Below are 23978 nucleotides of genomic sequence, written 5' to 3'. Positions count from 1 at the left end.
GCTCTCCTGTCACCTCCATCACAGTTAGACACATCTATCACAACCCACTCACAAACAAACACCACTGATTGAAACTACATAAAAGAGGGAGCTCTGATAGAAAAAGAAATCGACAGAACAAAAGTTTTAAAGGACGGCAAAACAGACAGAGAAAGAAAAGCAGCCCTACACTCAAGTCAAACAGGCTTATAGTGAATGTCTTCTATGTACTCAGTTAAGGTAATTTTGCAGCGCCTGAAGCCTGTGAGGCAGGGAGGGACAGAACATGGCTGACTCTCTACATGTCAGTGAGGAACAAATGGCTCATGTTGCCGTTATATGGATGGAAAGCCCAGGGTTATCACTTTCATGCAGGTTATTCCTATGTGTCAGCTAAAACTCAATCTCTATTTAACAGATAAATCCTCTCACTGACATCTAATATGACTGAGGGCGCCGATGGATATGTTCACATTAGACACTGATTTTAAACACTTTGAAAATTGAATTTGGGCTGGTGTGTGTGTGTGTGTGTGTGTGTGTGTGTGTGTGTGTGTGTGTGTGTGTTTGTGTGCTGCAGCGAGATAGAAAATGAGAAAACTAGATTTCCAGATGGTATCAAGAACTGACTGGCGATTCATCTGCTAGTAAACGGATTGGTTCCAGTGAGGTGGTGGAATAGTGACAGGGTCACACTCAACGAGAGATTCAGTTTTACTTCCTTAACCTCCTCTCCTCCAACCTGCTGGACTCACACCGTGGGGTCGCAGGATTAAAATCAACCCAACCTGCTTGCAGATTAAAACTATGTAAGGAATGGTTTGACATTTTGGGAACCGCGCTTATTTGCTTTCTTGTCGAGAAGTAGATGAGAAGATCGATGCCTTTCTCATTTTATGTGTTGAATATGGATCTGGAGCCAGTGTAGTGTAAAGACTGGAAGCGAGGGAAAGCAGCTGGCTTGGCTCTGTCCAAAGTGAAAAAAGACAACTACCAGCACCCCTAAAATTCACATATTGTCTTTAATTTCTACACAAACAAAAATATATATAAACAAATGTGGTTACTGTAATGTTGTCACTTGCCAGGCTACAGAGAGGTAAAAAAAAATAGCACATGGTATCAGTCTTATCATCTAACTCTAAAAGGAAAAAAGTCAAAAGTGTTTTTCCCAAAATGTCGAACTATTCCTCTGATGTTCCAGTTTTGTGGGGAACTGCACCCACCCTATAGTCTGTTATGACAAATGGATTAAGTGTGTTTTTTATATGTCCTTTTTTATATGTCCCACATTGAAAAATATCCATTACCTACATCATTTTCACCAGTGCGATTGCTGTTGTGGTCAGTACTATATTGATACAGTGATTACATCACTTGCTGCTGCCATTTCTAGCTTTCAAAAAGCTCCATTTACAGCACGTACTCTTCCACAACACCTGCTCCCTGCATTTACAATAACTCAACAATGGGTGATGGTGCCACGGGCAACTGAAAAAAAGGTCTCTTTGTCTTATGTGATAGTAAAGTAGGGTTTGGACTGTTAGTCGGAAATCAAGCAATTGAGAGATGTCTCCCTAAACTTAGAGACAAAACAACTCATTGTTTCATTGGGAAAATAATCGTCAGATTAATAGATAATGAAAATAATGTTAGTTGCATTCTGATTGACTACCTCTCTTTTGTTGAATCTCTGCTCTAAATAACTGGCACGCTGAACTGTATTTTACATATCTGTCCATTACAGGCTATCTGTTGATGATACATGTCCTTCATTGCTTTAATGACTGTGTATGAGGTGTAGATATAGACAGTGTCTACTGTATGTGTGGAGAGATAGGGAAGCGGTTGACACCTCACTAACTAGCCAGCTGAGGCAGCCAGTATTCCTGGTGTTGCCTTGGGCCACACAGAGTCCCTCTGCTTTATTCAATGCCCTCTGGCTAGCAAAAAAAAAAAAAAAAAATCTAAATTCACTAAACAGAGGAAGTTGTTTCTTAAAGCTGCTGTCTGGCAACCATTTCACACACTTCAAAAGAGGGCGTAGGAATGACAACAGACCAAATTTTTGCCCATGGACGTTCAGTGATAAAACAGCCTCTCGCCTACATGGGAGAATCTGAACCTTCTCTTGCTTTTACTCTCACCATTGATGCTCTCCCACTCATCTTCTCCTTTCTCTCTTTCACATATATAAACATATATCTTCTATTCACTATTTATTTCTCATAGTCTCCTAACCACATGTCTGGTAGCTGTAGCAGGACTCACAGGTTAGGTCACCGGTCTCAAAAGGAACTCCACAGAGGGAAGGAGAATCGGGAGAAAGGCCGCAGGGAAAAACAATCCAATGACCACTTTTGGTCAAAAGCTGCAGCAGTCAGCACTGCGGCCTTAAATTTAATTTCCCCTAAAAGAACAGCTATCCTCTATGCCTTTGGCTGCCTATTTTTAGCATGTTATCGTTCAGCCTCAATCAGACCACAGCAGTCAAACTAAGAATGAAGACAGTGGCTGTCAAGCGCAAAACAGAACAGAGCTCCGCAACAACCGCAACTGGATGATCGAAAAGTGTGTAAGAGAAGAAGAGAGAAGAGAAGAGAGGAGAAGAGAAGAGAGGAGAAGAGAAGAGAAGAGAAGAGAAGAGAAGAGAAGAGAAGAGAAGAGAAGAGAAGAGAAGAGAAGAGAAGAGAAGAGAAGAGAAGAGAAGAGAAGAGAAGAGAAGAGAAGAGAAGAGAAGAGAAGATGCCCTGTCACTTACAGTTTATACACTTTTTTTCTTTGTGGCTTTGTAGCATCAATACTATACTGTCAGCTGAGGTCATGGTTGCCGCCCTAAGAGACAATGCCAGTGTTCAAGCATGCCATCACTGCACGATAAATCAGCGTTTTCATGCAGTTCCCGTCTCACCGCGGCGTCATCTCAAATTCTCTTTGTCCCTTTAAGTGACATCGTTTTTTTTTTTCCAGGAGCTTGCTTTGTTAAACTGTTCCCTTGTTACACTGAACTCGCTGCCACGTTCATGTGCTCGTATGGAAGGGCAACATTAGTTAGCACCAAGGAAGCAGAAAGACCCAGGAGGTTTCTTAGCTGCAAACAAGTATCAATCGTGGGCGGACAGTGACCAGCAGATCAGTGATCAATGACCCTCTTCAGTTTTTGCTCTGCTCATGGTATTTTGAGCTTGGCTAGCTGTGTTTGCCTCTGAATAACACGGATTTGAGTACATCCTCCTCCTTCCAGCTATAATCATCATAGACTGTGGGGCCAATACCGTCCGCATCCTAAAAATGTTGTTTTGGCCACACAAAAAAACACAAGAGATGGGTATTTTGGGGGAATAATTTTAAGCTGTGGATGGACAAGATGCGGTTGTCTTGCCATCTGGAAGAAAACTGTGAAAGCGTGGGTGTATGTGTGTGCAGGGCTGTAGCAAGGAATTATGGGCTTCTACATGCCACCTCCACTTATCAATACTCCCTGAATGAGAAAAGCCCAACGCTGGACTATTAACCGTGCAACCCGGGCAACTGTCCCAGAATCCCAGAACTCCTCAGTCCCAGAAAGCTCTGGGCTTATGTGTCAGCTGGTTTGAGCTAATTTAATTGAAAAGTTGTTTGGGGATATGCACCACTAAAGTGCGATAAAGGCCTAAAGACCAGTCCTGCTTTATTGCCTGACCTCAAGGACCTGTCTTGAAGAGGCCTATATGTCAAAACATAGTTTAAACAGCTTAATTGGGTCAGTTTTGTGCTCATATGTTGCACATTATTAAATTGGTGTAAAGAATGTATGAGAACAGGGAGTTAAAAGGGGCCCAGTAGCTTGTTTTTGCCCGCTGTCAGGTTAATCTGGTCCTGCAAATGTCCACACCTTTATCACAGCTTTCCATATTGATTTGGGGATTTTGATGAGATGCATGACTTACTGGAGTTATGTTTTTTGGGTACTGGCGTGAAAGAGCTGATTGGCTGTGTTTTAAATAGAAAAAGATAATAAAAAATGGTGTAAATGATTATTGTAAAAAAAAAAAAAAAACAGAGATATTTTCCACTTAAGAAATCCTCTTTCCAAAGTGTGTGGAGGACAATTCAGCTGTAATTTGAATTTGAAAGAGGAAAATATAGATTCCAGCGTGCTCCACTTTGCCTCTTTCATGGTTTTCATTAATTTTTGACAGCAGAATTTGAAAATCAGACCAGACATAATAAATAATCCTACAAACTGCGTTAAATACTCACTTGAGAATCATTTTACTCCAGATACTTCAGGGCCTCTTCCACTCAAAAATTTGTTTTTCCTCCTGTTCCTACAGTTGGATGTTCACTGTGCAGAATTATGCATGTGCAGACTTCTGACAGTTGAAGGCTGTTTTCACATTAATCTGCTGAAAGTGGAAACTTTCTCTGTGATCACTGAAAATCCACTTTTAAGGGGCGGACATACAGGCGGGATTTCTGAAATCACAAAATGTTTGGAAGACAAACTGGTCCAATATCCAAGGTGTGACATGGAAACTTTAAGCCTCCAGTGCACAAACACTGAGAATAGACTTTACAGTGAAGTAGGGGACATCCTGTGTCCAGCAGGAAAACTTTAGAAATTAAATATATTTGCATATTAATAGATTCTGGATTTTTAATGAGGGAGAAGGAGTAGAGGTAATTTTAAGGATTTTAACAAGATAATTGAACTTTTTTGTGGAAAAACCATATCAGACACAAATTATTATTCAAAGTAGAGCTCCTTGTTTATTTTTGGGGCCCCTGGGTACCCAAACACTTGAGTATATTTTGGAGTGGGAGCGTAATTTGGACTGAATGTGGGAAAGAGATACACACACAGAGACAGAAATGACACCTCGCCTCCGTTTTCTCCTCCACATTGTACTCACCTCTCCTCCGTGGCCGTCAAAAATCCCAAATATAGACGGGTGACTCTTGTTGACGATGTCGGTGAGCACCTCGAACCTGTCCTCCATGTGATCTCGCCGGCCTTGGATGGAGTACACGGCCGCGTTGTTGCTCTTGAACTCCCAGGTCTTGGCGAACTCCGCGTCCAGGACGTCCAGCCCGCCGAACCGCTCGTTCTGCATCATCTCCGCCACTTTCCCCTTGACCATCTTGACCGCATCCCGGCTGGACTTGACGATGGTCTTCACTTCGTCCGTGTGGAAGAAGTAACTCCACAGAGCCAGGCTGATGCACAGCAGGAACAAGGTCTCCGGTCTGAGCAGAAAATAACGCATGATCCGACCTAATAGAGACAGCAGGGTCATTGTATCCTCTATCATTTATTTATTTACATGCAGGAAATCGCGGCAGGTTGTGTGTCGTTCGCCCCCGCCGCAGATTTCAGTCCATCGTCGCGGTGAAACAGGCGCATTTAACCGAGTGTTTCACAGCGGGGAACATTAAGATTATACTGACTTTAAGGGTGACACTTCACTGCATTTTATGCGGAACCACCAGGCTGGAGGTAAGGTTGTTTCCTACACAGACCCGGTCTAAGCACGGTGCTCCGGCTGCTCTAGCACACAGCCCCGCAGTGAGCCACCAACGGCTGTCCGTTGACCATCTGATGCGGTCCGAGAGATCCGCTACCCCGGAGAGAAAACGCAGGTCGCCCGTTTTGACTTAAAATTAAGCCAATGTGGGGATCAGAGGCGAGCCGTGGCAGCGTCTCTTCCCCTGCTACTGTTCCCAGTCCTGAAAATAGCAGTCTGTGTTGAACCCTCACATTCCCAGCTGCCACACTGGCTGCGACTCTGCTTCTGTTTCTGCTGCCTGACCTGACTAAGCGGCGGTGCTGCCTTCAAGTGCACCCCGTAAAGTTCACTTAAGTGAGTCAGAGATCTAGCGAAGTTGAGAAGCGCGGATGACCATATACAGGAGACTGCTGGAAACATGTTTCAGCTACGTTTCTGAAAGTTTTTTTTTTGTTGTTGTTGTTTTTTTTTTTTTTTTTTTTTTGGTAGGCTATAGGTCTATAAAATGGCACAACTTCCAGCTGCTGCTCCAGTATTTCATTAGAAGCTCTATGAATGATCAGAATCAGAATAATCTTTATTGGTCCAGTATGTTTACACAAATAGATAGATAGATAGATAGATAGATAGATAGATAGATAGATAGATAGATAGATAGATAGATAGATAGATAGATAGAGCAGCAGCCTTATTAGGTAAAAAACGACAACAACAAAAAAACAATGTGGTAAAAGAAATAAATACAATCAAAGGCTAAATTATATACAATAACTAAATAAACTAACTCCAACTTCATACCTGAATAATCTACACAAAGTATGTACATATGATGATAGCACAATAAACCCAAAATATGATTCTGAAATTGGTTGGTTATTCGTTGATTTAATCGGGTACAGCAATATTAACATTAAATGCACACCAAAAAAGACCTTATAATTGTTAATATCAATCTTCGGGCTTTTATTCTTAGTGTCGGTTAATAGTCACATCATTTCGTATTTCCTTTGGAAGATCATTAACGTGCGCTCGTTTTGAGTTTGGATATTTCCGACAGCAATGTAAGGCGTCCAAAGCGCTGCCGAACCACAGGTGCGTGCAAAGACAGCAGATTTATAAAAGGTAACCCACAAGCGATAAATCCATCACAACCATAAAACAAATCAGACAAAACAATCACAATGTTGAGCAGAAATCAATATAGTTCACACTAACCTGGCTATACGGTCCATATGAATTTTGAGGCTTTAAATGTTTGCTTTTATAGACCAGTCCACGCTTAAAGCTATATATTGAGTTTATCAGACCTGTATTTTGAATTGTGAACGACCAGTAGAACTGTTTTATATTACTAAGTCAATACCCAGTTTAGTCAAATAAATGCTAATCTGTTCTCACTATAATACAATGACATGGAATCAGGTCCAGAGGTGTGTTTGTTGTTTGTTGAGGTGTGTTGCAGTGTGTTTAAGAAAAACTACACGCACACATGAAATATTAATTGTTCATTTCCAAGTTACAATCTCATATCGTTGAATATGGTATACATTTCTCATAAATATTTTCCTTATAGGTTATCTGTTCACATTGCTGGGCTAGCAGCCTACTACTTTTTGTGTGACCTATGTTGCAGCAGGGCAGAATTTCAGACATACATAGGGCAAAATAAAGTTCTTTCTCTCTTATTTTCTTTCCTTATTTTTCTTTTCCTTAGTTTTTTTTACTGCAATATGATGTGAGTATTTTTCAAATTTTAACCATTCATTTCGGTTTCTGATATTAAACAGCTCTATTTATGCTGTGACTCAGTAAGGTAGATCAGATAAGACAATAATTAAATGCCAAATATACTTTACTTGCCTTTTATTATCCCATTTTAATTTAACCTGCATGGCTTTTTGAATCAATTTTCATTCAGGCAAACAAAGACAGTCTCGGGGTCCTCGAGGCCTGCCTGACGTCACCCAGCCTTCCTTGGTCCTCGGTGGGGAAAACGTGGAGCACTTCACGGTGTGTTTCGGATGTCACTTCTAAATAACACCAGTAAGTGTTGTCACCCTCTCAGTTTGCAACAGTCGTAGCTAGAAAAAAAAAGTTAAGTTGACGTCTTCTGCTCATTTCTTCACGAAATGTCTCTCAGAAATCAGCAGAAGTAGCCATTTAGCATTTGGTGCTAACTGTAACGTCAACTACAGCCTGTGTATAACTGTCTTCTCTGTCCCTGACTTTAACACCTAGTGCGTGACAATACACTTATATTGTATAAAAATCTGTCTGCCATGATGTTTCTGTCCTTAGAGATCCACACAAAACTGTGAGGTTTGACAAGAATGGAGTACATACAAGCTCCTGCCACAAGTAGCCAGGGGAATATGTAAGTAAAAATGCATAAAAGTAGTACTGTGTGTGTGTATTAATGACATTTCATCTCTGTCTCGTCAATATGTCTACTATTCTATTGCGTCTTTGCTGTACTGACAGACGTATTACTGCAGATATATCTCTCAAATACTCATCTGTAGTGGTCATGACAGACATGCTCAACAATCAGAGGGGTTTCAGTTTGTAGAGACTGGTGATGGGGAATTCATTGTAGTGAAGATTTTGTCATTTTTGTTGTTGTTTTTTTAAGATGAACTTATTGAAGCTTTGTTTTGCCATTGAAAGCATTGATTGGAAACGAAGAGTTGACTGCAGCCCAGCACCACATTAACAAGCACAAGCATTACTCAGCACTCTGTATCTTTATCTTTTCACTAGGAGTCCTCCTAAATTACCCAAAAGGTTCCTAGCTAAAAGTTTCTTCTTGAGATCTGTTCACAAAGCTGCTGACATCATGTTGATGATGTAATTTAATGATGTAATTTAATATTTTCACAGTGGTTAGATGACACAGCAGCAATCATATCAATGAATGTAAAACATAATATTCAGATAGATGGATAGATCAAATGTGAAGTTTTGTGCCCCTGATTTTATACATGGAAAATAATATTGATTTGTCAAACTAAGTATACATGTTTTGAAATTAATAGTCTAAAACATAACTGTGAGGAAGCTTAGCTAGGGTGTCAAGGAAGGTGATAAGAGGCAGATTCAGAGACTTTTTGAATAGCAAAAAAGGTGAATTATTTAGATCCATGTAACTAAAGACAAGTGACTCCAAAAATGAAATGAAAAAAGCAAGCAAATCAAACGCAGCTTAATCTGATTTAACTCAAGAAAAGTCCACAAACTTAGGCATGATCATGTTCTTACAGCTACTTGGATATCCTTGTCTCTGTCCTGAACAAACAACAAACTCCTCCCTTAAACAGGCCCTTCAATCTGTCTAAGAAGAACCACATTTCTCTCAGGATTGTTTCAGTCTTCCACACCTAAGCACTTATCCTTCCAAACAAACAAATGACAAGAATGGGAAGTTCTACAGCAAAGTCTAACAGGGATAAATGGCGTGGCCACACCCACTTTGTCACAGTAACAACGCCGGTATCTTTCTTCAACTTAGAGATGTGAAAATACGCAAGCAATTTATCTCACAGATTTGACCCTCTCTCTTCCCAGCCTGTGCTGTACTTGCGGTGTCCCTATTCCTCCCAACCCAGCCAACATGTGCGTGGCTTGTCTGCGTACTCAGGTAGACATCTCAGAGGGAATCCCCAAGCAGGTCACAGTGCACTTCTGCAAGCAGTGTGAACGGTACTGAACTATATGATACATAGAGTACATTTTTCAAAAACACACACTGTACAAAACCGTTTTTTGAGTAATTGTGTTGAGGCTTGAATGTACTGTATGTCTGTCTCCTCCGTGTAGGTACTTGCAGCCTCCAGCCACCTGGGTGCAGTGTGCTCTGGAGTCCAGGGAGCTGCTGGCCCTTTGCCTGAAAAAACTTAAAGGATCTATGACCAAAGTAAGTGTGATTCTTACTAAACTGCACAAAAGACAACAGCATATTTGCACAAAATATTCACATGTACAAAGAAAGTTTATAAAATCTAGGGGATCTCGTGTCCTCTCCTAATCGTGGGATTCCCTGATTTTGATTTCAATGTCAGCCTTTTAATACTAATGTAATAAATTATGAAGGAAATCATTTCTGTATATCATTTTTGCCTTTTAATTAATTTTTTTTGGCAGTGTGTAGACACATCATGCATTTCAGTGACAAATTAATTGTAGCATCTTATAATATAAAACTGCCTAATACATAAAGTTAAATCAACAAAAACTCAACATTGTAATGTTCATGTTTATAGAAATGATCTCATGTCATGGATAATTAAAATCAAGGAGAAGTACTTGATTCAGAGCTCCTGCTGCTTGATGGATTCAACGACACCTCTCTTCTCACAGGTGCGTCTTATTGACGCTGGCTTCCTGTGGACAGAACCACACTCCAAGAGGATTAAGATGAAACTTACCATCCAGAAAGAGGTAAGGAAACAGAGGAGAAGTGATAAGTGTGGGAGAGAGACATTTAAACTGATTAGCGACCTGAGATTGGCAAGATTTCTTTTTTTTTTTTTCCTTTTTTTTTTGTCCAAAGGTTATCTAGGTTATTTATTTCAGGTGGTAATCGGCAGCCAGATTTGTTTGTGTTTGAATTGTTCTCATTTAGAAATTGCAATAATTTGAGTGCTTTGTTTAACAACATATGAAAATAATAATGTCAAGGTGCAACACACAACACTCCCATTACAAAGTGACTCAGAAATAATCATAAGCACAGCAGGCTTTGACGTAAAGTCTTGAAACAGAGTCGCCTGTTCTCAGTTCATTTAGTTGTGTTTGAGAGAGGTGAGCGTAGCCAGTGGCTGTCATCTCATCTCCTTGACCTTAAGTGAGAACCTGAGCCCTGTGCTGCTCAGAGCCAACTCTTTTGTTTGTGCTGTTGAAGGGTCTGTATAACGCTGCTCACATATTCTCTTAATGGTTCAGAGATGGCAACATAATGAACAAATATTTTTTTTCCCCCGAAAGACTTGGTTAGTGAATGGCTGTGTGCACAGTCTTCGCTGCTGCTTACAATGCCGTTAGAGCATATGGTGTAACTTGTTGCTGTCTTTTGCGTCTCCAGGTGATGAATGGTGCTATCCTACAGCAGGTGTTCGTGGTCGAGTTTGTCATCCAGTCCCAGATGTGTGACGACTGCCACCGTGTGGAGGCCAAGGACTTCTGGAAGGCCGTCGTTCAAGTCAGGCAGAAGGTAGTTGTCTGTGATCTAACGAAGCGTGTATATATAAATATTTATTTTATTTTTGGTTATCTGCTGTTTTACTCTACCTGAACTGGACTCACATGTTCGACTATAAAGAATTTAAAATACACCAATGTGTACGTGCTATAAGCCTAATTTTAGGAAGTATTTATTGATTAGTTGAATCATTAATAGTGGTTTTATTTTAGCACGGTACGATTCAGTAATTCTAGTCGTCTAGGTAGCAAAGAGCCTGAAAAACTGCTCATGCTTGAGGCTGAAAATATGCTTGTAAATAAATTATACTGGGTGTGACTCCATAATTGACTCCTATTTAAGTGTGTGGGGGTTTTTCTAGGTTGATCTCATTTTTCCGTTTTGGCGCGCTCACTTTACCCTTCTCTCAATCCTGTTGTTTTTGTTTGTTTAAACCTAACCCTGTATCTTTGTAGGTTTAATGTAAAGCAAATATAGAGGCCTAGATATTCTGCAGTAAAATATAACACTAAATCCAAAGGTTACACTTTTTTTCCCTTTTATCATTGATGTGGAAATAAACCAAGTTTTGCTGCAGTCATATAAAGACAATAGACTTGTGAGATCATGCTACCTAAATTAAGCTAAGTTACTCTTGCTGATTATCAACTCAACACTGTCCACGGCTACTTAACAGCCACAATTACCTCTCTTCACTGGAAGGCATTTCCTGTGAAGCAGCTGTACAGGAAGTGTGAATTAACAACATACTAAAAACTAAAGGTCTGCTTGTTCTCACTCGTTCCTCTGCAACGCTTTGCCACTGGAATGCATTTTCACAAACTGCTTTTTTCAGAGAAAAGAAGTAGTAAGCCCCAGATACCGAAGATTTTAAATTGAGTATTTTTCTGAGAGGTCAAAGGTGGCGACAGGCTGTGGCAGATGCTAATCTGTTCATCCTCGTTCCACACCAATAAATGTTACAGTAATTGAGACATGGGGTGGAGGGATTTGTTAGCCTGGGAACCAGAAGAGTCTGCCGAGCTCATGTTTTATTTGCTCTGGCAGATACGTCTGGCCCCCTCTCGTTCAGACAGATTTCCACCCGTCCTGGGCCATGATGAGCCAATCACAACCATTTATCCATATGTGTGGGAACGTATGGGGGGAATGGCCATGTGGGGATTCCATGCTGTGATTGGTCGACGTTGCTAAACTCCATCAGAGCACCCTATTGGTTAGTGCAGGATCTGTCACTGACAGTCTGCAGAGGTCCGTCCAGTGCAACGCACCAGGCTCACGAAACTCAGATCAAACTGTCAAACTAGGCGGTGCTGATCAAATATGATTCAAGATTCTGTTACTGTATTGCCTATTTTCCACCTCAAATGTTTTCAAAAACATATTTTAGAGTACTGTTTAGCTCTAATATGAGAAATTTTGTGACCAGGCTGCCATTTTTTTCCTCCTTGAGAAGGGTGAAGCACCGCCCAACTTGCATGTGTCGCTCATTGCTACGTCACACGTTTTGTTGCTCTGACTGGTTGTAGGTCTGTCCAATTACGTCCAGAGACATTTTAGTCTTCGCTTGTTGATAACACCCCTTGGAAATTCAAAATGAACTGAGAGGTTCCAGACTAATTCGTATTTGCAAATTAGTCTGCCAGGCCAGGGATTTGTATGATAATGATTATACTGAGAAATCTTTTTTTTTTTTTTTTTTTTTTTTTTAACAGACTGCTCATAAAAAGACTTTCTACTACCTAGAACAGCTGATCCTCAAGCACAAGCTCCATCAGAATTCCCTCAACATCAAAGAAATCCATGGTAGGTTTGTGGCACATGATTTCATATATTCAGTTTTTTCAAGATCACGTCTTGGACAAAGAGAATTACTGCAACAACAACATCACAATAAGAACAATCTAAGAAAAAACACAGTCAATAAGCAAACACAGTACAAACACAGTAACTAAGAACACACGTGCAGATGCTGGCCTGAGAATCATCAAATTACTACAAAAACCATTCACTCTATTAAAAAACTGCAGTCTAAGGCAAAAACATCTCAAGCATCTCAATAAATTACAAACAGGCACATCTCCCTTTACATGTTTACAAACAAACACACAAATGGTGAAGAGCAGCAGTTGTGAGTGCCTCGCTGTCTTTCACGAGTTGTCCATTAATAACTCGTGAAGGACAGCGAGCACTCAGATAACCGCTGCTAGTATGTATATCTTTAAAAGTAGAGACCCGCTGTTTTCCACAGGGCCAAATTACACTGAAAAGTGGGAAACTTGTCTCATTCGTCACCGGCGTAACTAATGTGGATTAGAACTGAGCAGAACATAATGACGTGTCGAGTGTTAATTACCTCTTCCCGTACCAGACAGCAAGCCATGCATGCATATCGCTGGTGCCAATCAGTTCATACAGCTGGCCTGTGTGGGCCTCAGCGGGGCATGCGTCTGTGCGTCTAATCATTGTGCTGTAATCAGAGCAGGCATTCCATACCAGATTCCAGCAATGCAAGCTCACTTCATACCCTATTTAGAGATGCTAACTCCGACCTCATACACACACACAAGCATCCACACACTCAGGCACACATGCTGTGAGTTGAGTGAGCAGCGGCTCTCTGCACTCTAGGACTGTGAAGTGGAGTTTGGCTCTGGTAGTGTAATTTAAATCATGCCCATATCTCAGCAGGACTTAAAAGCTTTATGAAGGTTACAACATGTGGCTGCCATATTGTCTCCTGTCTTCATCGGCTCGAGCTTGTGTTGCATGTGTTCCGCAGTGATGATGACCCGTGAAGCATGCCAGTGATTAATTTATTGGTGGAGGGTTTGATGGTATTGCTCTTTTTTCTTTCTTTTTTTTTTCTCAGAGGGGATTGATTTCTACTATGGCTCCAAGCAGCACGCTCAGAAGATGGTGGACTTCCTCCAGTGCACTGTGCCCTGCAGGTGAGCGATGCTTCAGTCTGTGCTTATGAAAACATTGTTCTCATGAGGCTCAGTATTAAGGCTCAACATTATCCTTTTATTTATTTAGAACATAACCTTCAGAGCTACATTGAGTAGTTATGTTTCCACCCAGTAGTCCAGAAATTTATGAGCAAATGCGGTCACAAAAAATCATTGGCTTGATTCAACATATTTGTTGAAGTGAATAAATTATCCTAATAAAAACTGCATAAACAAAGAATTTAACTCTATTAAAAACAGTATTCATACTGTGACATTATTTTAAATGAGTGTTTCTTTTGCTATGTACATAATGTAATTTGCCAAAATAAACTGCAGCTATTGTTGGATAGTAAAAACTCAAACATTATGTAATCAGTCAACTGGATGTGGAGATGGCATGTTGACATGACCTTCAACAGTTCAGATGAGTTAAACAGCACAATACATAGTCTTTTCCATGTGTGCAGAACATCTTATTGCAATTAGGCTCTTTTGTTGTGATGATTTGTCCACCTGGGACACGATGGATTATGTCTCTGAATGGTGTCTGTGATAATGACGAACACTTTCTTTTCATTTTTAAAGGTCAAAGACTTCCCAGCGCCTCATCTCTCATGACATCCACTCAAACACGTTCAACTATAAGAGCACCTTCTCTATGGAGATTGTACCTGTCTGCAAGGTTTGTTTTCATTTTTAGTGGGATTTTGTTTCTCTTAATTGCAGCTGAGACACAACCGTATCTGCTCAGACCTTTTCAGACTAGCCAGAACTGTTGATGTTCTTACACGTCATCGCGAAAGCTTTCACTTTGTTAGTTTAGGAAAAATGTTGTTTTAAAAGGGTGTTAGACGTTTTGGTGATATGCAGATGGAAACCTGAGGCTGGCCAAAAATCTCTCATGTTATATTTGTTTTTGGCACTGACACATAGTAAAAAAATCAACTCATTCAGTATTAGACAGAATTAATGTGCTGTTGTGACATGACAATTTATTAATATAAAACATAACCTCGTCTGGGCACCACCTCCTAGAAGTAACCTTTTAATGTCTGGAGGAAACATTTAAGTTTGAATTTAATTCTCAATTTGGTCACTTAATCAGTCTCAAAACTGTAAGTTCTTGTCCCGACAGTGACCTCTTATTTACTGTTGCTTAAAGAAACAACCAACCACTTTTAGGATAAATTAATACATTTATTAATAGCTAAACATCTTGAGGATAGATGATAAAGCATTAGATAACAAATAAAAAGAATAATAAGGCCTATAAATGATAATGAAAATAAGATCAAATTATTCAGCAAGAGTAGCACGAAGTGCTAACTTATTGCATCAAGGATGCTAAAGGAAAGCTAATTCAACTTATCTAAAGAAATTATCTTTTTAATTTTAATGTTATTCGACATCAACCCTTTATCACAAAGCCATGTTTAGCCTTATAGTTGACGTGTTTCGTCATGATAGAGGGGTCATCTTGGCAGGTCCAGCATTGTTTGGTGTAGAATCATCAGCAGTGTTTGGCAGTTAAAGAGCCCAGATCAGGCTTTAGACTGTGGGCACGTCTTCGTGGGTACAGAGGTGCTTAAATTTAGGCTGGCTTAAATTCTAGTTTGCAGTATTGCTCTCAGAAAGCTGGTAGAGGTCCTTTTTCAATCGTCTTTTTCAGGCGTTTAAGTTGAGGGTTCAGGCTTTGGTTGGCTCGTGGCAACCTGAGTTTAATGCTGAATTAAGTTTAATCTGACTACTCTCAAATCTTCAGTGGCATTTACTTCAAAAATAAAATACTGTAAGTGGAAACACAACACTTAATGTCACAAACTAGGACAAACTAAACTTGTTGCAATAAAAGATTAAATTCAAATATTCTTGGTTGAAAAACAAATAAAAGAGACCCCCTCAAAGAGAATTCACTTTGAGGCTGTTTTATGAGTTTGGACAAAACGGTTGGAGTTTTGGGCGTGTTTTAAATTTTCGTGCCAAATTACTGATGAATATTCAATTTCTATGTTTCAGGGAGTTTTAAGGTGTGGTTTGAGTTTGACTTGAGATGGCAAATTACTTTCTTACACTGAGGAATCAAGTTTTGACTTTTAAATACAAAATTCACACTTCAGAGTCACTAGGTCTGAACATTTCATGTCACTTTGTATCATATATCGCTAAACAGTTGAGCAGTATACATCCATTTTATAATAAGTCATAATTCTTCTATTAACATATCAAACATTAACCTTCATATTAGCACTTCATGATGTCTAAACATCCAACTTTCTCAAACCATCCATACTGAAATAAAAGTTTAATACTATAGTGAAATGAAATAAAGTTAAGCAACACTTATGTGATTAGATTAAACCTTCAGAAACATATTCAAATATAAATTCGACACAACTCTTACTTCATAATACAAAAACATTTAATTTGACTATTATTTGATAATAAAAGAAAAGTTAAAATTGAAACTCTTCAAACTATCTTTACATTCTTATTACTTCAGAAAATTCACTCTTTCAATACAACTACTTATCTAATTTAACTACTAAAATATGATTGTCTATTAGGTTAATAGATCAAAAGTTAAACACTTAAATGATTTTAAAATACAATTGCATTAACTTTTGACATAACGGAGTTTAACTCTTGTCACTAGAGGGCAGTAGGGTCACATGTAGTAAAAAGGTAATAAAATCAAAGTTTAATGTCTCCTTAGTAGATAATCACACAACTATTAAAGTTGTACCATTCTTCATGTATTTACATGACAAATAACATTACACAATTTACATAATGATTAGACATATAATTTACATGAAATTCAGGTTTGGCTCAGATTTGCAGGGAGACTCCAGGAATGTGAGTTTGAGTTTGTGGCTCTGGTCTGGTAAGAGAAAAGGCCCAAAAGAGGGGCGTTCTCTGTCCATGTTTACTGAGTTGTTGATGATTTCTCCTGGTTCAAATGACCCCAGACGTCATTTATGCTTTTAGTTCAGGCCATAATTCAGTTTATGGTCAAAAATGGTTTCTCAGGAGGTCTGTTCAGTCTCTGTTTTGTCACAGTGTTTAAGTTCTGGGGTAATGTCCCGCTAACAAACATTCACTTGGCAAGGAGGTAAGTTCAGGGTTCAGGGTGAGGCATTCTTCATGTCTCTTATTTTGAAATTAAAGGAAGGCTGTTTTACCCATGAATTATCCATGAATCATCCAAGATGTCCTACAGTGTTTTGACATGAAAACTTAAATTGGGTGTAGAGATTTTTGGCAGAGGCATATCTTTGATTTTCAGTAGTTGCTAAATCCAATTTGACATGTAGTATTAGTTATGTATTTTAAATAGCAATACACACATTTTTGTGGTTTATTTCATAGCCTGGTTGAATGACAGGGGCGGCAAATGGTGCAAAAGCCACTGACACATTCAATAAGCAAATTAATATCAACTGATATCAAGATCTTAATCAGATTTTTATGTGTGAACTGGCAAATCTTAGCTCCCATGTTATTTTTTTAGGCCAGAAAGATATAATCCAGACACACTTGTTATCTCAGCTTTAAGATAACAAGGACTGTCTTTGGGAAACAAGAGCAGTAGGACACACTTTGTACTTTTTTCACTTACCGTAGCAAGTCGGCAGTCTTATTACTTTCCCAACGAGCTCACTTTGACCCTGAGTTGTCTTGTTGCCAGGACAACGTAGTGTGCCTCTCACCACGGCTGGCGCAGAGCCTGGGGAACATGGGTCAAGTGTGTGTGTGCGTCCGTGTCACCAGCACCATCCACCTCATCGATCCCAACACCCTGCAGAGTGAGTATCTCCACTGACAGTGTCCTGCTGAGTTTTACCAGGTTCAGTTGCCTCGGTGTATTCAGCGAAAAAGCACAGATACTCTTTCATTCAATAATATGAGCTCTATGTGTAGGCATTGTGAAAGACCTAGTGTACAGCAGGGGAGAGATTTCCAAAGGTGTCTATGCTGAAAGGATAGATGAATAATCAATTAGTGGATCAACAGAAAAGTGCAGCAGATCCAGACAATTTAAAAGGCTGGAATCAGTGAATTTACCGCTCGATAAGTGACTTTAACAATCAGATGAGTATTAAAATAGATGCACATTCATTTTCTGTTGATGGACTAATTCATTAATTGACTAATTGTTTCAGCTATGCACTTCAATAGGTTCTTTTGCATTATTCTACTATTTAGGAATCATTGCTGCAGAAGGAACATATTTATGCATTTATGTCTGAGTGTTTATCAAAAAACATCAAAAGCATTTCCTGTATGTTACCATGGTGACACTCATTTCTTGGTTAAACCCTTCAGTGCTGCACTAAGCTGACCTCAGTCTGCGGACCACATGTTTATCACAGATGTCTAACTCCCTCTGCTTCCAGTCACAGCTCAGCTACAGACACTCACAAAAAGAAAAAACATATTTTTAGTTTATGTTAAGCATGCTGTCACAGCCAAGTCAGCTTATTTGGATGCATTTTTAATCAATACACGTATGGTGACAATTAGTGAGGATGTGTTTCCTCTCTTCCTGGTGTAATCACTAATTACTTGAGAGGCTTTGGCACTCCTCAACAGAATTCTGACATCTTGGAAGCGGCACACACGTTTTTAATTACTCTTCAAAGACTAGGCTATTTTTGCTGCAGAAAGTTTTGGAGCTGGCTGAATATCAGAAACAGCCTCGAGGCAGAGCTCTGTTAGGCAGATTTGGGATTCAGTTGGCAATTAACTGGACTATTAAAAATATTTTTATTGCTGTTTGTCTGCTTGTGTTTGCTTTATTTGCTATATAGGCAGAAACACATCACTCCTGTCTGCATTTGGTTTATTTTTTAATATGTAGAGTTAGAAAAACACACTGTTAGACAAGTCTGATTCATATTAGCTCAGTACCCATATGACTTTTGATTAAGAAGCTGAGAGTGTTGAGGTTTGACTTTTTAAGGAATTCAAAAAATATTTAAACTTTGCATCAGGAGTGACTCATTTCTTTAAAAAGCTGTCTGTGAAATGATAATGGGCGAAATGTATTCTAGCTATCTAATTAAGTAGAATGAGAGGGTAGATTATAATTAGTGCTCACTTTGCTCTGCTGTTAGTAATAAATGTATAACTCTAACTCACTAGTTGCTGAGGTGGATGGGAACACATACTGGCGTAACCCCTTCAACAGTCTCTGTAACCCACGGCAACTGGAGGAGTTCATCGTTATGGACACTGACATCATCAGAGATCAGAAGCTGGGTGCTGGAGCCGGCATGAGGTCCAATAAGGTGAACGTGTGTCTTTTGTTGCAGAACAGATTGCATTATGGCGGAACATTGCTCTTCTCTTGGAAGCAAAATCAATAGTGAACCATTACATTATCCCTGAACCTGTATGCGGGATTCAAGCCAAAACAACAGAAACGCACTGAGGGTGTTTGTTTTGATGGCACAGGGAATGAGGTTTGTAGGGACATTGGGCTCTCTCTTCTGTCTGACTGCTGCATTATTATCGATGCAACTGTCAGAACAAATTGGAGGGAAAGAACAAGAGTAATGTTGTTACAATGGCTTGAAAGTAAATTTCTATTCCGTGTGTGTGTGTGTGTGTGTGTGTGTGTGTGTGTGTGTGTGTGTGTGTGTGTGTGTGTGTGTGTGTGTGTGTGTGTGTGTGTGTTTACAGCATACCCTGGCTGAAGTGTGGGTTCAGAAAACATCAGAGATGGACACTAGTCAGCAGTATCACTGCCGCACATTCCTGGGTCACCTGCTCAATATAGGAGACCTGGTTCTCGGGTGAGTCTGGAGGAGGCACAAGAATTTGAGATGTTGGTCAGATTGGCAGTAAAATAAAGACCGATGGCAGGCTGTGTGGTTTGCACTTAATGCCACATTTACTTTTCACCCTACAGGTTTGACTTTGCCAATTCCAACGTCAATGATGAGTACTTGAATAAGATGAACCCTCACCACGTTCCTGATGTGGTAAGACTAAACTGCACTTCACTGATTGAGAATAAACTTGCATTTCATACTGTATATCCCCACAGTAACCACTGTCGACTTGTTTGACACTGACCTCTAGTGGTGGTATGAAATACTGATTGTGCTATATCTGCTATATCTTCCCATAGAATCACATAACAAAAATATGTGGGAATCTGTTGTAGTGCTTTTAATTTGTACAATGACAATGTGGACTGTTTTAAGGTGCTGATCAAGAAGAGCTATGACCGCACAAGGAGGATTAAGCGCAGAAACTGGAAACTGCAGGAGATGGCCAGAGACCGAGATGGCATGGACACAGATGATGAGAGGTAGGAGAGTAATCGCACAGTTCTCGTGGAGTGAATTGCCACATGTCTCGTGAGAGCTTCTTATTGGCAACAGATCCCATGAAAACACCAAAACCAATAATGCATTAGTCTGTCTCTCAATACTTTCCTACTTCCCTACCTATTAGATCTAACTGAAGATGTGAATTTGTTTTCAAAAGATATTTTCTAATGCACTTGGGCACCGTAGATTTGAGCAAATGTTACTCAAACAGGAGTAAAAAAAGTGCATTTGTAGGAGACTATTTTCAGCCATGTTGATTACATCGAGTACTTGGTGATCTATTGAGTATTCCAGGCAACACGACGGTGTTTGTGGGATGGATTAAAAATAAACTTCAGTGCCTGTGTTTGTGATAATGAAGGAACATGACACCCAGTGAAACAGTGTGACTCACTGATGTGATTTTTAAATAGTTTTTGGGCAACAATGGAGGTCTGTGACACAAATTAATCATCTATATCAGGCAACATACATGACAACATAGCCAATTAATTGTTGGTTTTGGTCTTTTAATGGGATTTGTTGTTTGGAATATCCTGTATTCAGTTGCATGAAGTATCTTATGAATGTAGACATATGCTTACAAAAAGATAATAATGTCTTGTGTTTAAAAAATGCCATTTAGGCTATGAGGGATTCCTCAAAGTTTGTTTTCTGCACACATGTACTTGGCACAGAAAATAAGGGAAAACACTCAAGATATCTGGAGCAGTGATTAAAGGCATGACTGATGAGATTGTTTTGATTAGTTGGTGAATAGTTTGAAAGTGTGCCAAGAATGCCAAGTACCCCGTGGATTGTTTTCTCTCTGTAATGTTGTACCACATGGGTTTTCCTTTAACTTGCTTTTTTGTCCTCAGACAATACCAGGACTTCCTGGAGGACCTGGAGGAGGATGAGGCACTGAGGAAGAATGTTAACATCTACAGAGGTGAGCAGCTGGACATGGCAGAGTTTCCTTTGATATATTTGCTGTATCTTTCCATTGTTGCAACTGAAATAGTCAGGCTACGGCTAATTTACTGTAAATGGCTGCTTAAGCTGCTAAAAGATCTAGTGGCACACAGTTTATTATAATTGAGAGAATATATACTGGATGACAGAGTAGAGGTTGATTCTTTTTTTTTTTTTTTATAAATATTTTAATTTCAGATGCAACAAAGATCCCAGTGGAGAGTGACACCGATGACGACGGAGCACCGCGCATCTCCCTGATGGAGATGATGGAGGAGCTCAGCCTCTCAGATGCCACAGGAGGAGAGGGTGCTGACATGATGACAGACTAGCCGGTTGCCATTCTGCCTCGGTGACACTGACAGCTGATCTGTCAAATGCAGGTCCACTGATGATACAGTGATAGTTACAGAGCTGAGGCATCTGATTTTGAACTGACAGCAGATTGAGGACTGATTGAACCATTGACAGATGATTTTTCATACTGAAAAATAACAGTTTTTCTGACTGGTGTGGTGACTCATTACAGTTAAAGCTGCAAAACTGTGCAGTATAGAAGTGCCACTTAACAAGTTTCCCCCGAGAAACCGGACTTATTTACCTTGTCCACCTCTTCTCAGTGAATTTTTGTCTTTCCAAAAAAATTAACATTTTCACCTATTACTGAAGTATTCTTCTCTCCTTTGTCATGTAAAGTTTTGAAGTGATATAGAAATGGTGTGCTTCTGCTTTACAATATCAAAATAAATATTTGTCTTATGCACACTTTTCATATATATTTTCTACTTGGGGATGAAAAACACAGTGTTCTGTTGGAGAGGTCCACCAGAGGGAGCTCAGAGACACTTAGAAAAAGGAAGTAATATATTCGAACAGCCACACATAAAGTAAGTGGAGTCAAACCCCTTAATGGTGTGATTTGGTTACTGTGGGTAATATTCAAATACAGACTCAGCTGCAGGGCCTTGTCAGCCAGACTGTGCTGTCTGTGCCCTGATAAGGGCTGAAGTTTAAGATACAAATAAGGATAAAGGATGTTCTGCATAACAGTAATGTCCTGAGATGATCTGGAGTGATGTGCAATGTCTGCTGTAAACTGTCCCCCACCTAGAGTGCTCTATATACACAAAATAACATTTAACATTTGGACACTTAACACATAGAAGTGCCCTTCAAAACACATAATATCTCACTAGCTGTCAAATAAGGGGGTTTTAAACTAGTGACAATTTATTAATTCATCCTGTAATGACAGTAATAATTAGCACAGTACTTTCAGGTGTTATGTAGATGTGTTATCTGGTAGTCTGACAGTAGTCTGATTTTTAAGGATTTAGATAAGATTTCGTCCTTATAAGAAAACAAATTAAAACACTGTAAAAATTGAATTATTATCAAATAATTTTCTTTCTTTTTGTATCCTGATTCTCATTCAAGGCAGCCGCATATAGGTGCTGCTGTCACTGTGGTAATACTGTAGAGCTGCAGTATAATGTATAAAATGCAAGGACACTTTACGTTATGAAAACATCTTTTGAGCATCTTTGTGGAAGAAGTGAAGAGCAGCTATTATAAGACATTTTGCCTTAAAAACTCTTATTTTAAAACGGTTTGAAAGCATGGAATTCATATCAAATTGAATATCAGATAATTTAATATTCCCCGGTGATGATTTTGGGAATGTAAAACCATTAAATTGTTACAGGCACAGTTTTGTGTTTGTTGCTCCGCTGTGTAAACCCTAATGATATGAAGCTTTATGTAATCTAACACACTAGAGGAATGTTTGTTTCAGGGAGTTTTAGTCTGTGTGACATGTCTCACATTCTAACCTGAAGAAGGAGGAGGTCGTCCAGTTTTGTTTTTCACAAACCCGAGCTGGTTGTTAATGGTAATCAGATCTACTTGGGAAAGTGAATGAAGTATGTGTGTATGCAGGTGGGTGCAGCAACAGTGCAGAAAAGGGGTTCTCCTTTTTTTCTGATCACCCTCCTGTTGTCCTGATTTTCTCACCATCTTTGCATGTGCACACTTTGAACCCTTGTGACCCAAATGCTTTGCCTCTGGCACCTCATTACCTGGAATTTCTAGTATTACAGACTCACTTTCCAGGTATTAGAAGACACGTGGTGTGTTATTGGATCTTTGATTCACAAAAATACCAGAGGCTATGTGTATTTTCTGTGACAAATCTGTTGCAAGAGCGGTTCAATATTCGCAAAGTTGATAATTGTTTTTTGGCATTCATCCGCAGAGCTTTTGATGCTAACAAAGCTGCAGAGTGTATCCATGCGTAATTGGTGCGCCACGGCAGCACTGCCCGTGTTTACACATCAATAATGCAAAGTGTTGTGAAGTGTAAGAACTGAGCTGGTCAGCAAACCCCTGGCAGATAGGAGATAAGATTTCCTAACTGTACGTCTGATTGCCCCAAAACAAAGAAACACCGTCTTCAAGCTTATACTTGAATTTCTTTTTCAGGGGTGTTTGGGATTGAGCGTTTTTCTCTTTGTGTCTGTAGTTGGTTATTAACTTTTCCTATTCGATTCTGCAGTGGCTAGATGTCTAAAACCAGGTGTTGAAGGAACCCTTCAGGTTATTCACATTTAATTCAGAAAACCTTTTCTCAGCCCTGTTTAGGCAGGGGCTTTGAAGAGAAGAAAGACTATATTAATACTTTTCTGAATATATTCTATTGTATGTGAGTGTGCATAGTAGGCTTTTGGCATTTTTCCAAGACAAACTGAGCCACAGCTGCTGTTAGAGTTGGTCAATTCTGTGGTTACTGGTGCGTAATATGTTATGGTTTCAGTACCTGGTTATAGTCACACACCTCATTCCTCTGATTCCTATTTCTATTCTTCATTATACATAACCAAATATCAGCCACCAAAATGTTGACGCCCATAGACTAAAGGACAAAAGGGAGTATAGATGGATTTTTGCATATTTCTTCAAAATGGCCAAAGGTTTACAAACTTACTAGGAGGACACTAGTCCTAAATGCTGCATGCACTGTGATCTCATAGAAACACTCACTTCTGCAGCCTGCAATATATTCTTA

The 23978-nt window shown here is 39.6% G+C and overlaps 2 protein-coding genes across 2 annotated transcripts in view; one reads left to right on the top strand and one right to left on the bottom strand.

Moving 5' to 3' along the window:
* Window positions 1–5836, bottom strand: part of ppm1lb (protein phosphatase, Mg2+/Mn2+ dependent, 1Lb) — a 46179-nt gene extending 40343 nt beyond the window's left edge. Inside the window, exon 1 of the mRNA XM_042413408.1 lies at window positions 4875–5836. Coding sequence (XP_042269342.1) covers window positions 4875–5273 — 399 coding nt within the window. The 5' untranslated portion in view covers window positions 5274–5836. The remainder of the gene's footprint in view (window positions 1–4874) is intronic.
* A 1554-nt stretch (window positions 5837–7390) lies between these two features.
* nmd3 (NMD3 ribosome export adaptor) lies at window positions 7391–21679 on the top strand. The gene is made up of 16 exons (XM_042413407.1): window positions 7391–7511; window positions 7767–7842; window positions 9033–9167; window positions 9285–9381; window positions 9825–9905; window positions 10549–10677; window positions 12381–12471; window positions 13538–13616; window positions 14205–14301; window positions 17308–17425; window positions 18765–18910; window positions 19305–19417; window positions 19534–19606; window positions 19832–19938; window positions 20821–20891; window positions 21113–21679. The coding sequence occupies exons 2-16, from the start codon at window positions 7799–7801 to the stop codon at window positions 21244–21246; spliced, it is 1515 nt and encodes a 504-aa protein (XP_042269341.1). The 5' UTR covers window positions 7391–7511; window positions 7767–7798; the 3' UTR covers window positions 21247–21679.
* Window positions 21680–23978: the final 2299 nt, after the last annotated feature.

This window comes from Thunnus maccoyii, chromosome 6 (genome assembly GCF_910596095.1).
Source record: "Thunnus maccoyii chromosome 6, fThuMac1.1, whole genome shotgun sequence".
NCBI classification, from domain to species: Eukaryota; Metazoa; Chordata; class Actinopteri; order Scombriformes; family Scombridae; genus Thunnus; species Thunnus maccoyii.
The sequence above is the reverse complement of the archived record's forward strand: the minus strand, read 5'-3'. Positions and strand labels throughout refer to the sequence as shown.

What these genes read in the sequence shown, in the direction of transcription:
- nmd3 (XM_042413407.1), top strand. Translation starts at nt 7,799, where the DNA reads ATGGAGTACATACAAGCTCCTGCCACAAGTAGCCAGGGGAATAT. An exon ending in TTAAAGGATCTATGACCAAA is followed by an intron (nt 9,382 to 9,824) that starts GTAAGTGTGATT and finishes CTCTTCTCACAG; the next exon opens with GTGCGTCTTATTGACGCTGG. An exon ending in CTCACCACGTTCCTGATGTG is followed by an intron (nt 19,607 to 19,831) that starts GTAAGACTAAAC and finishes GACTGTTTTAAG; the next exon opens with GTGCTGATCAAGAAGAGCTA.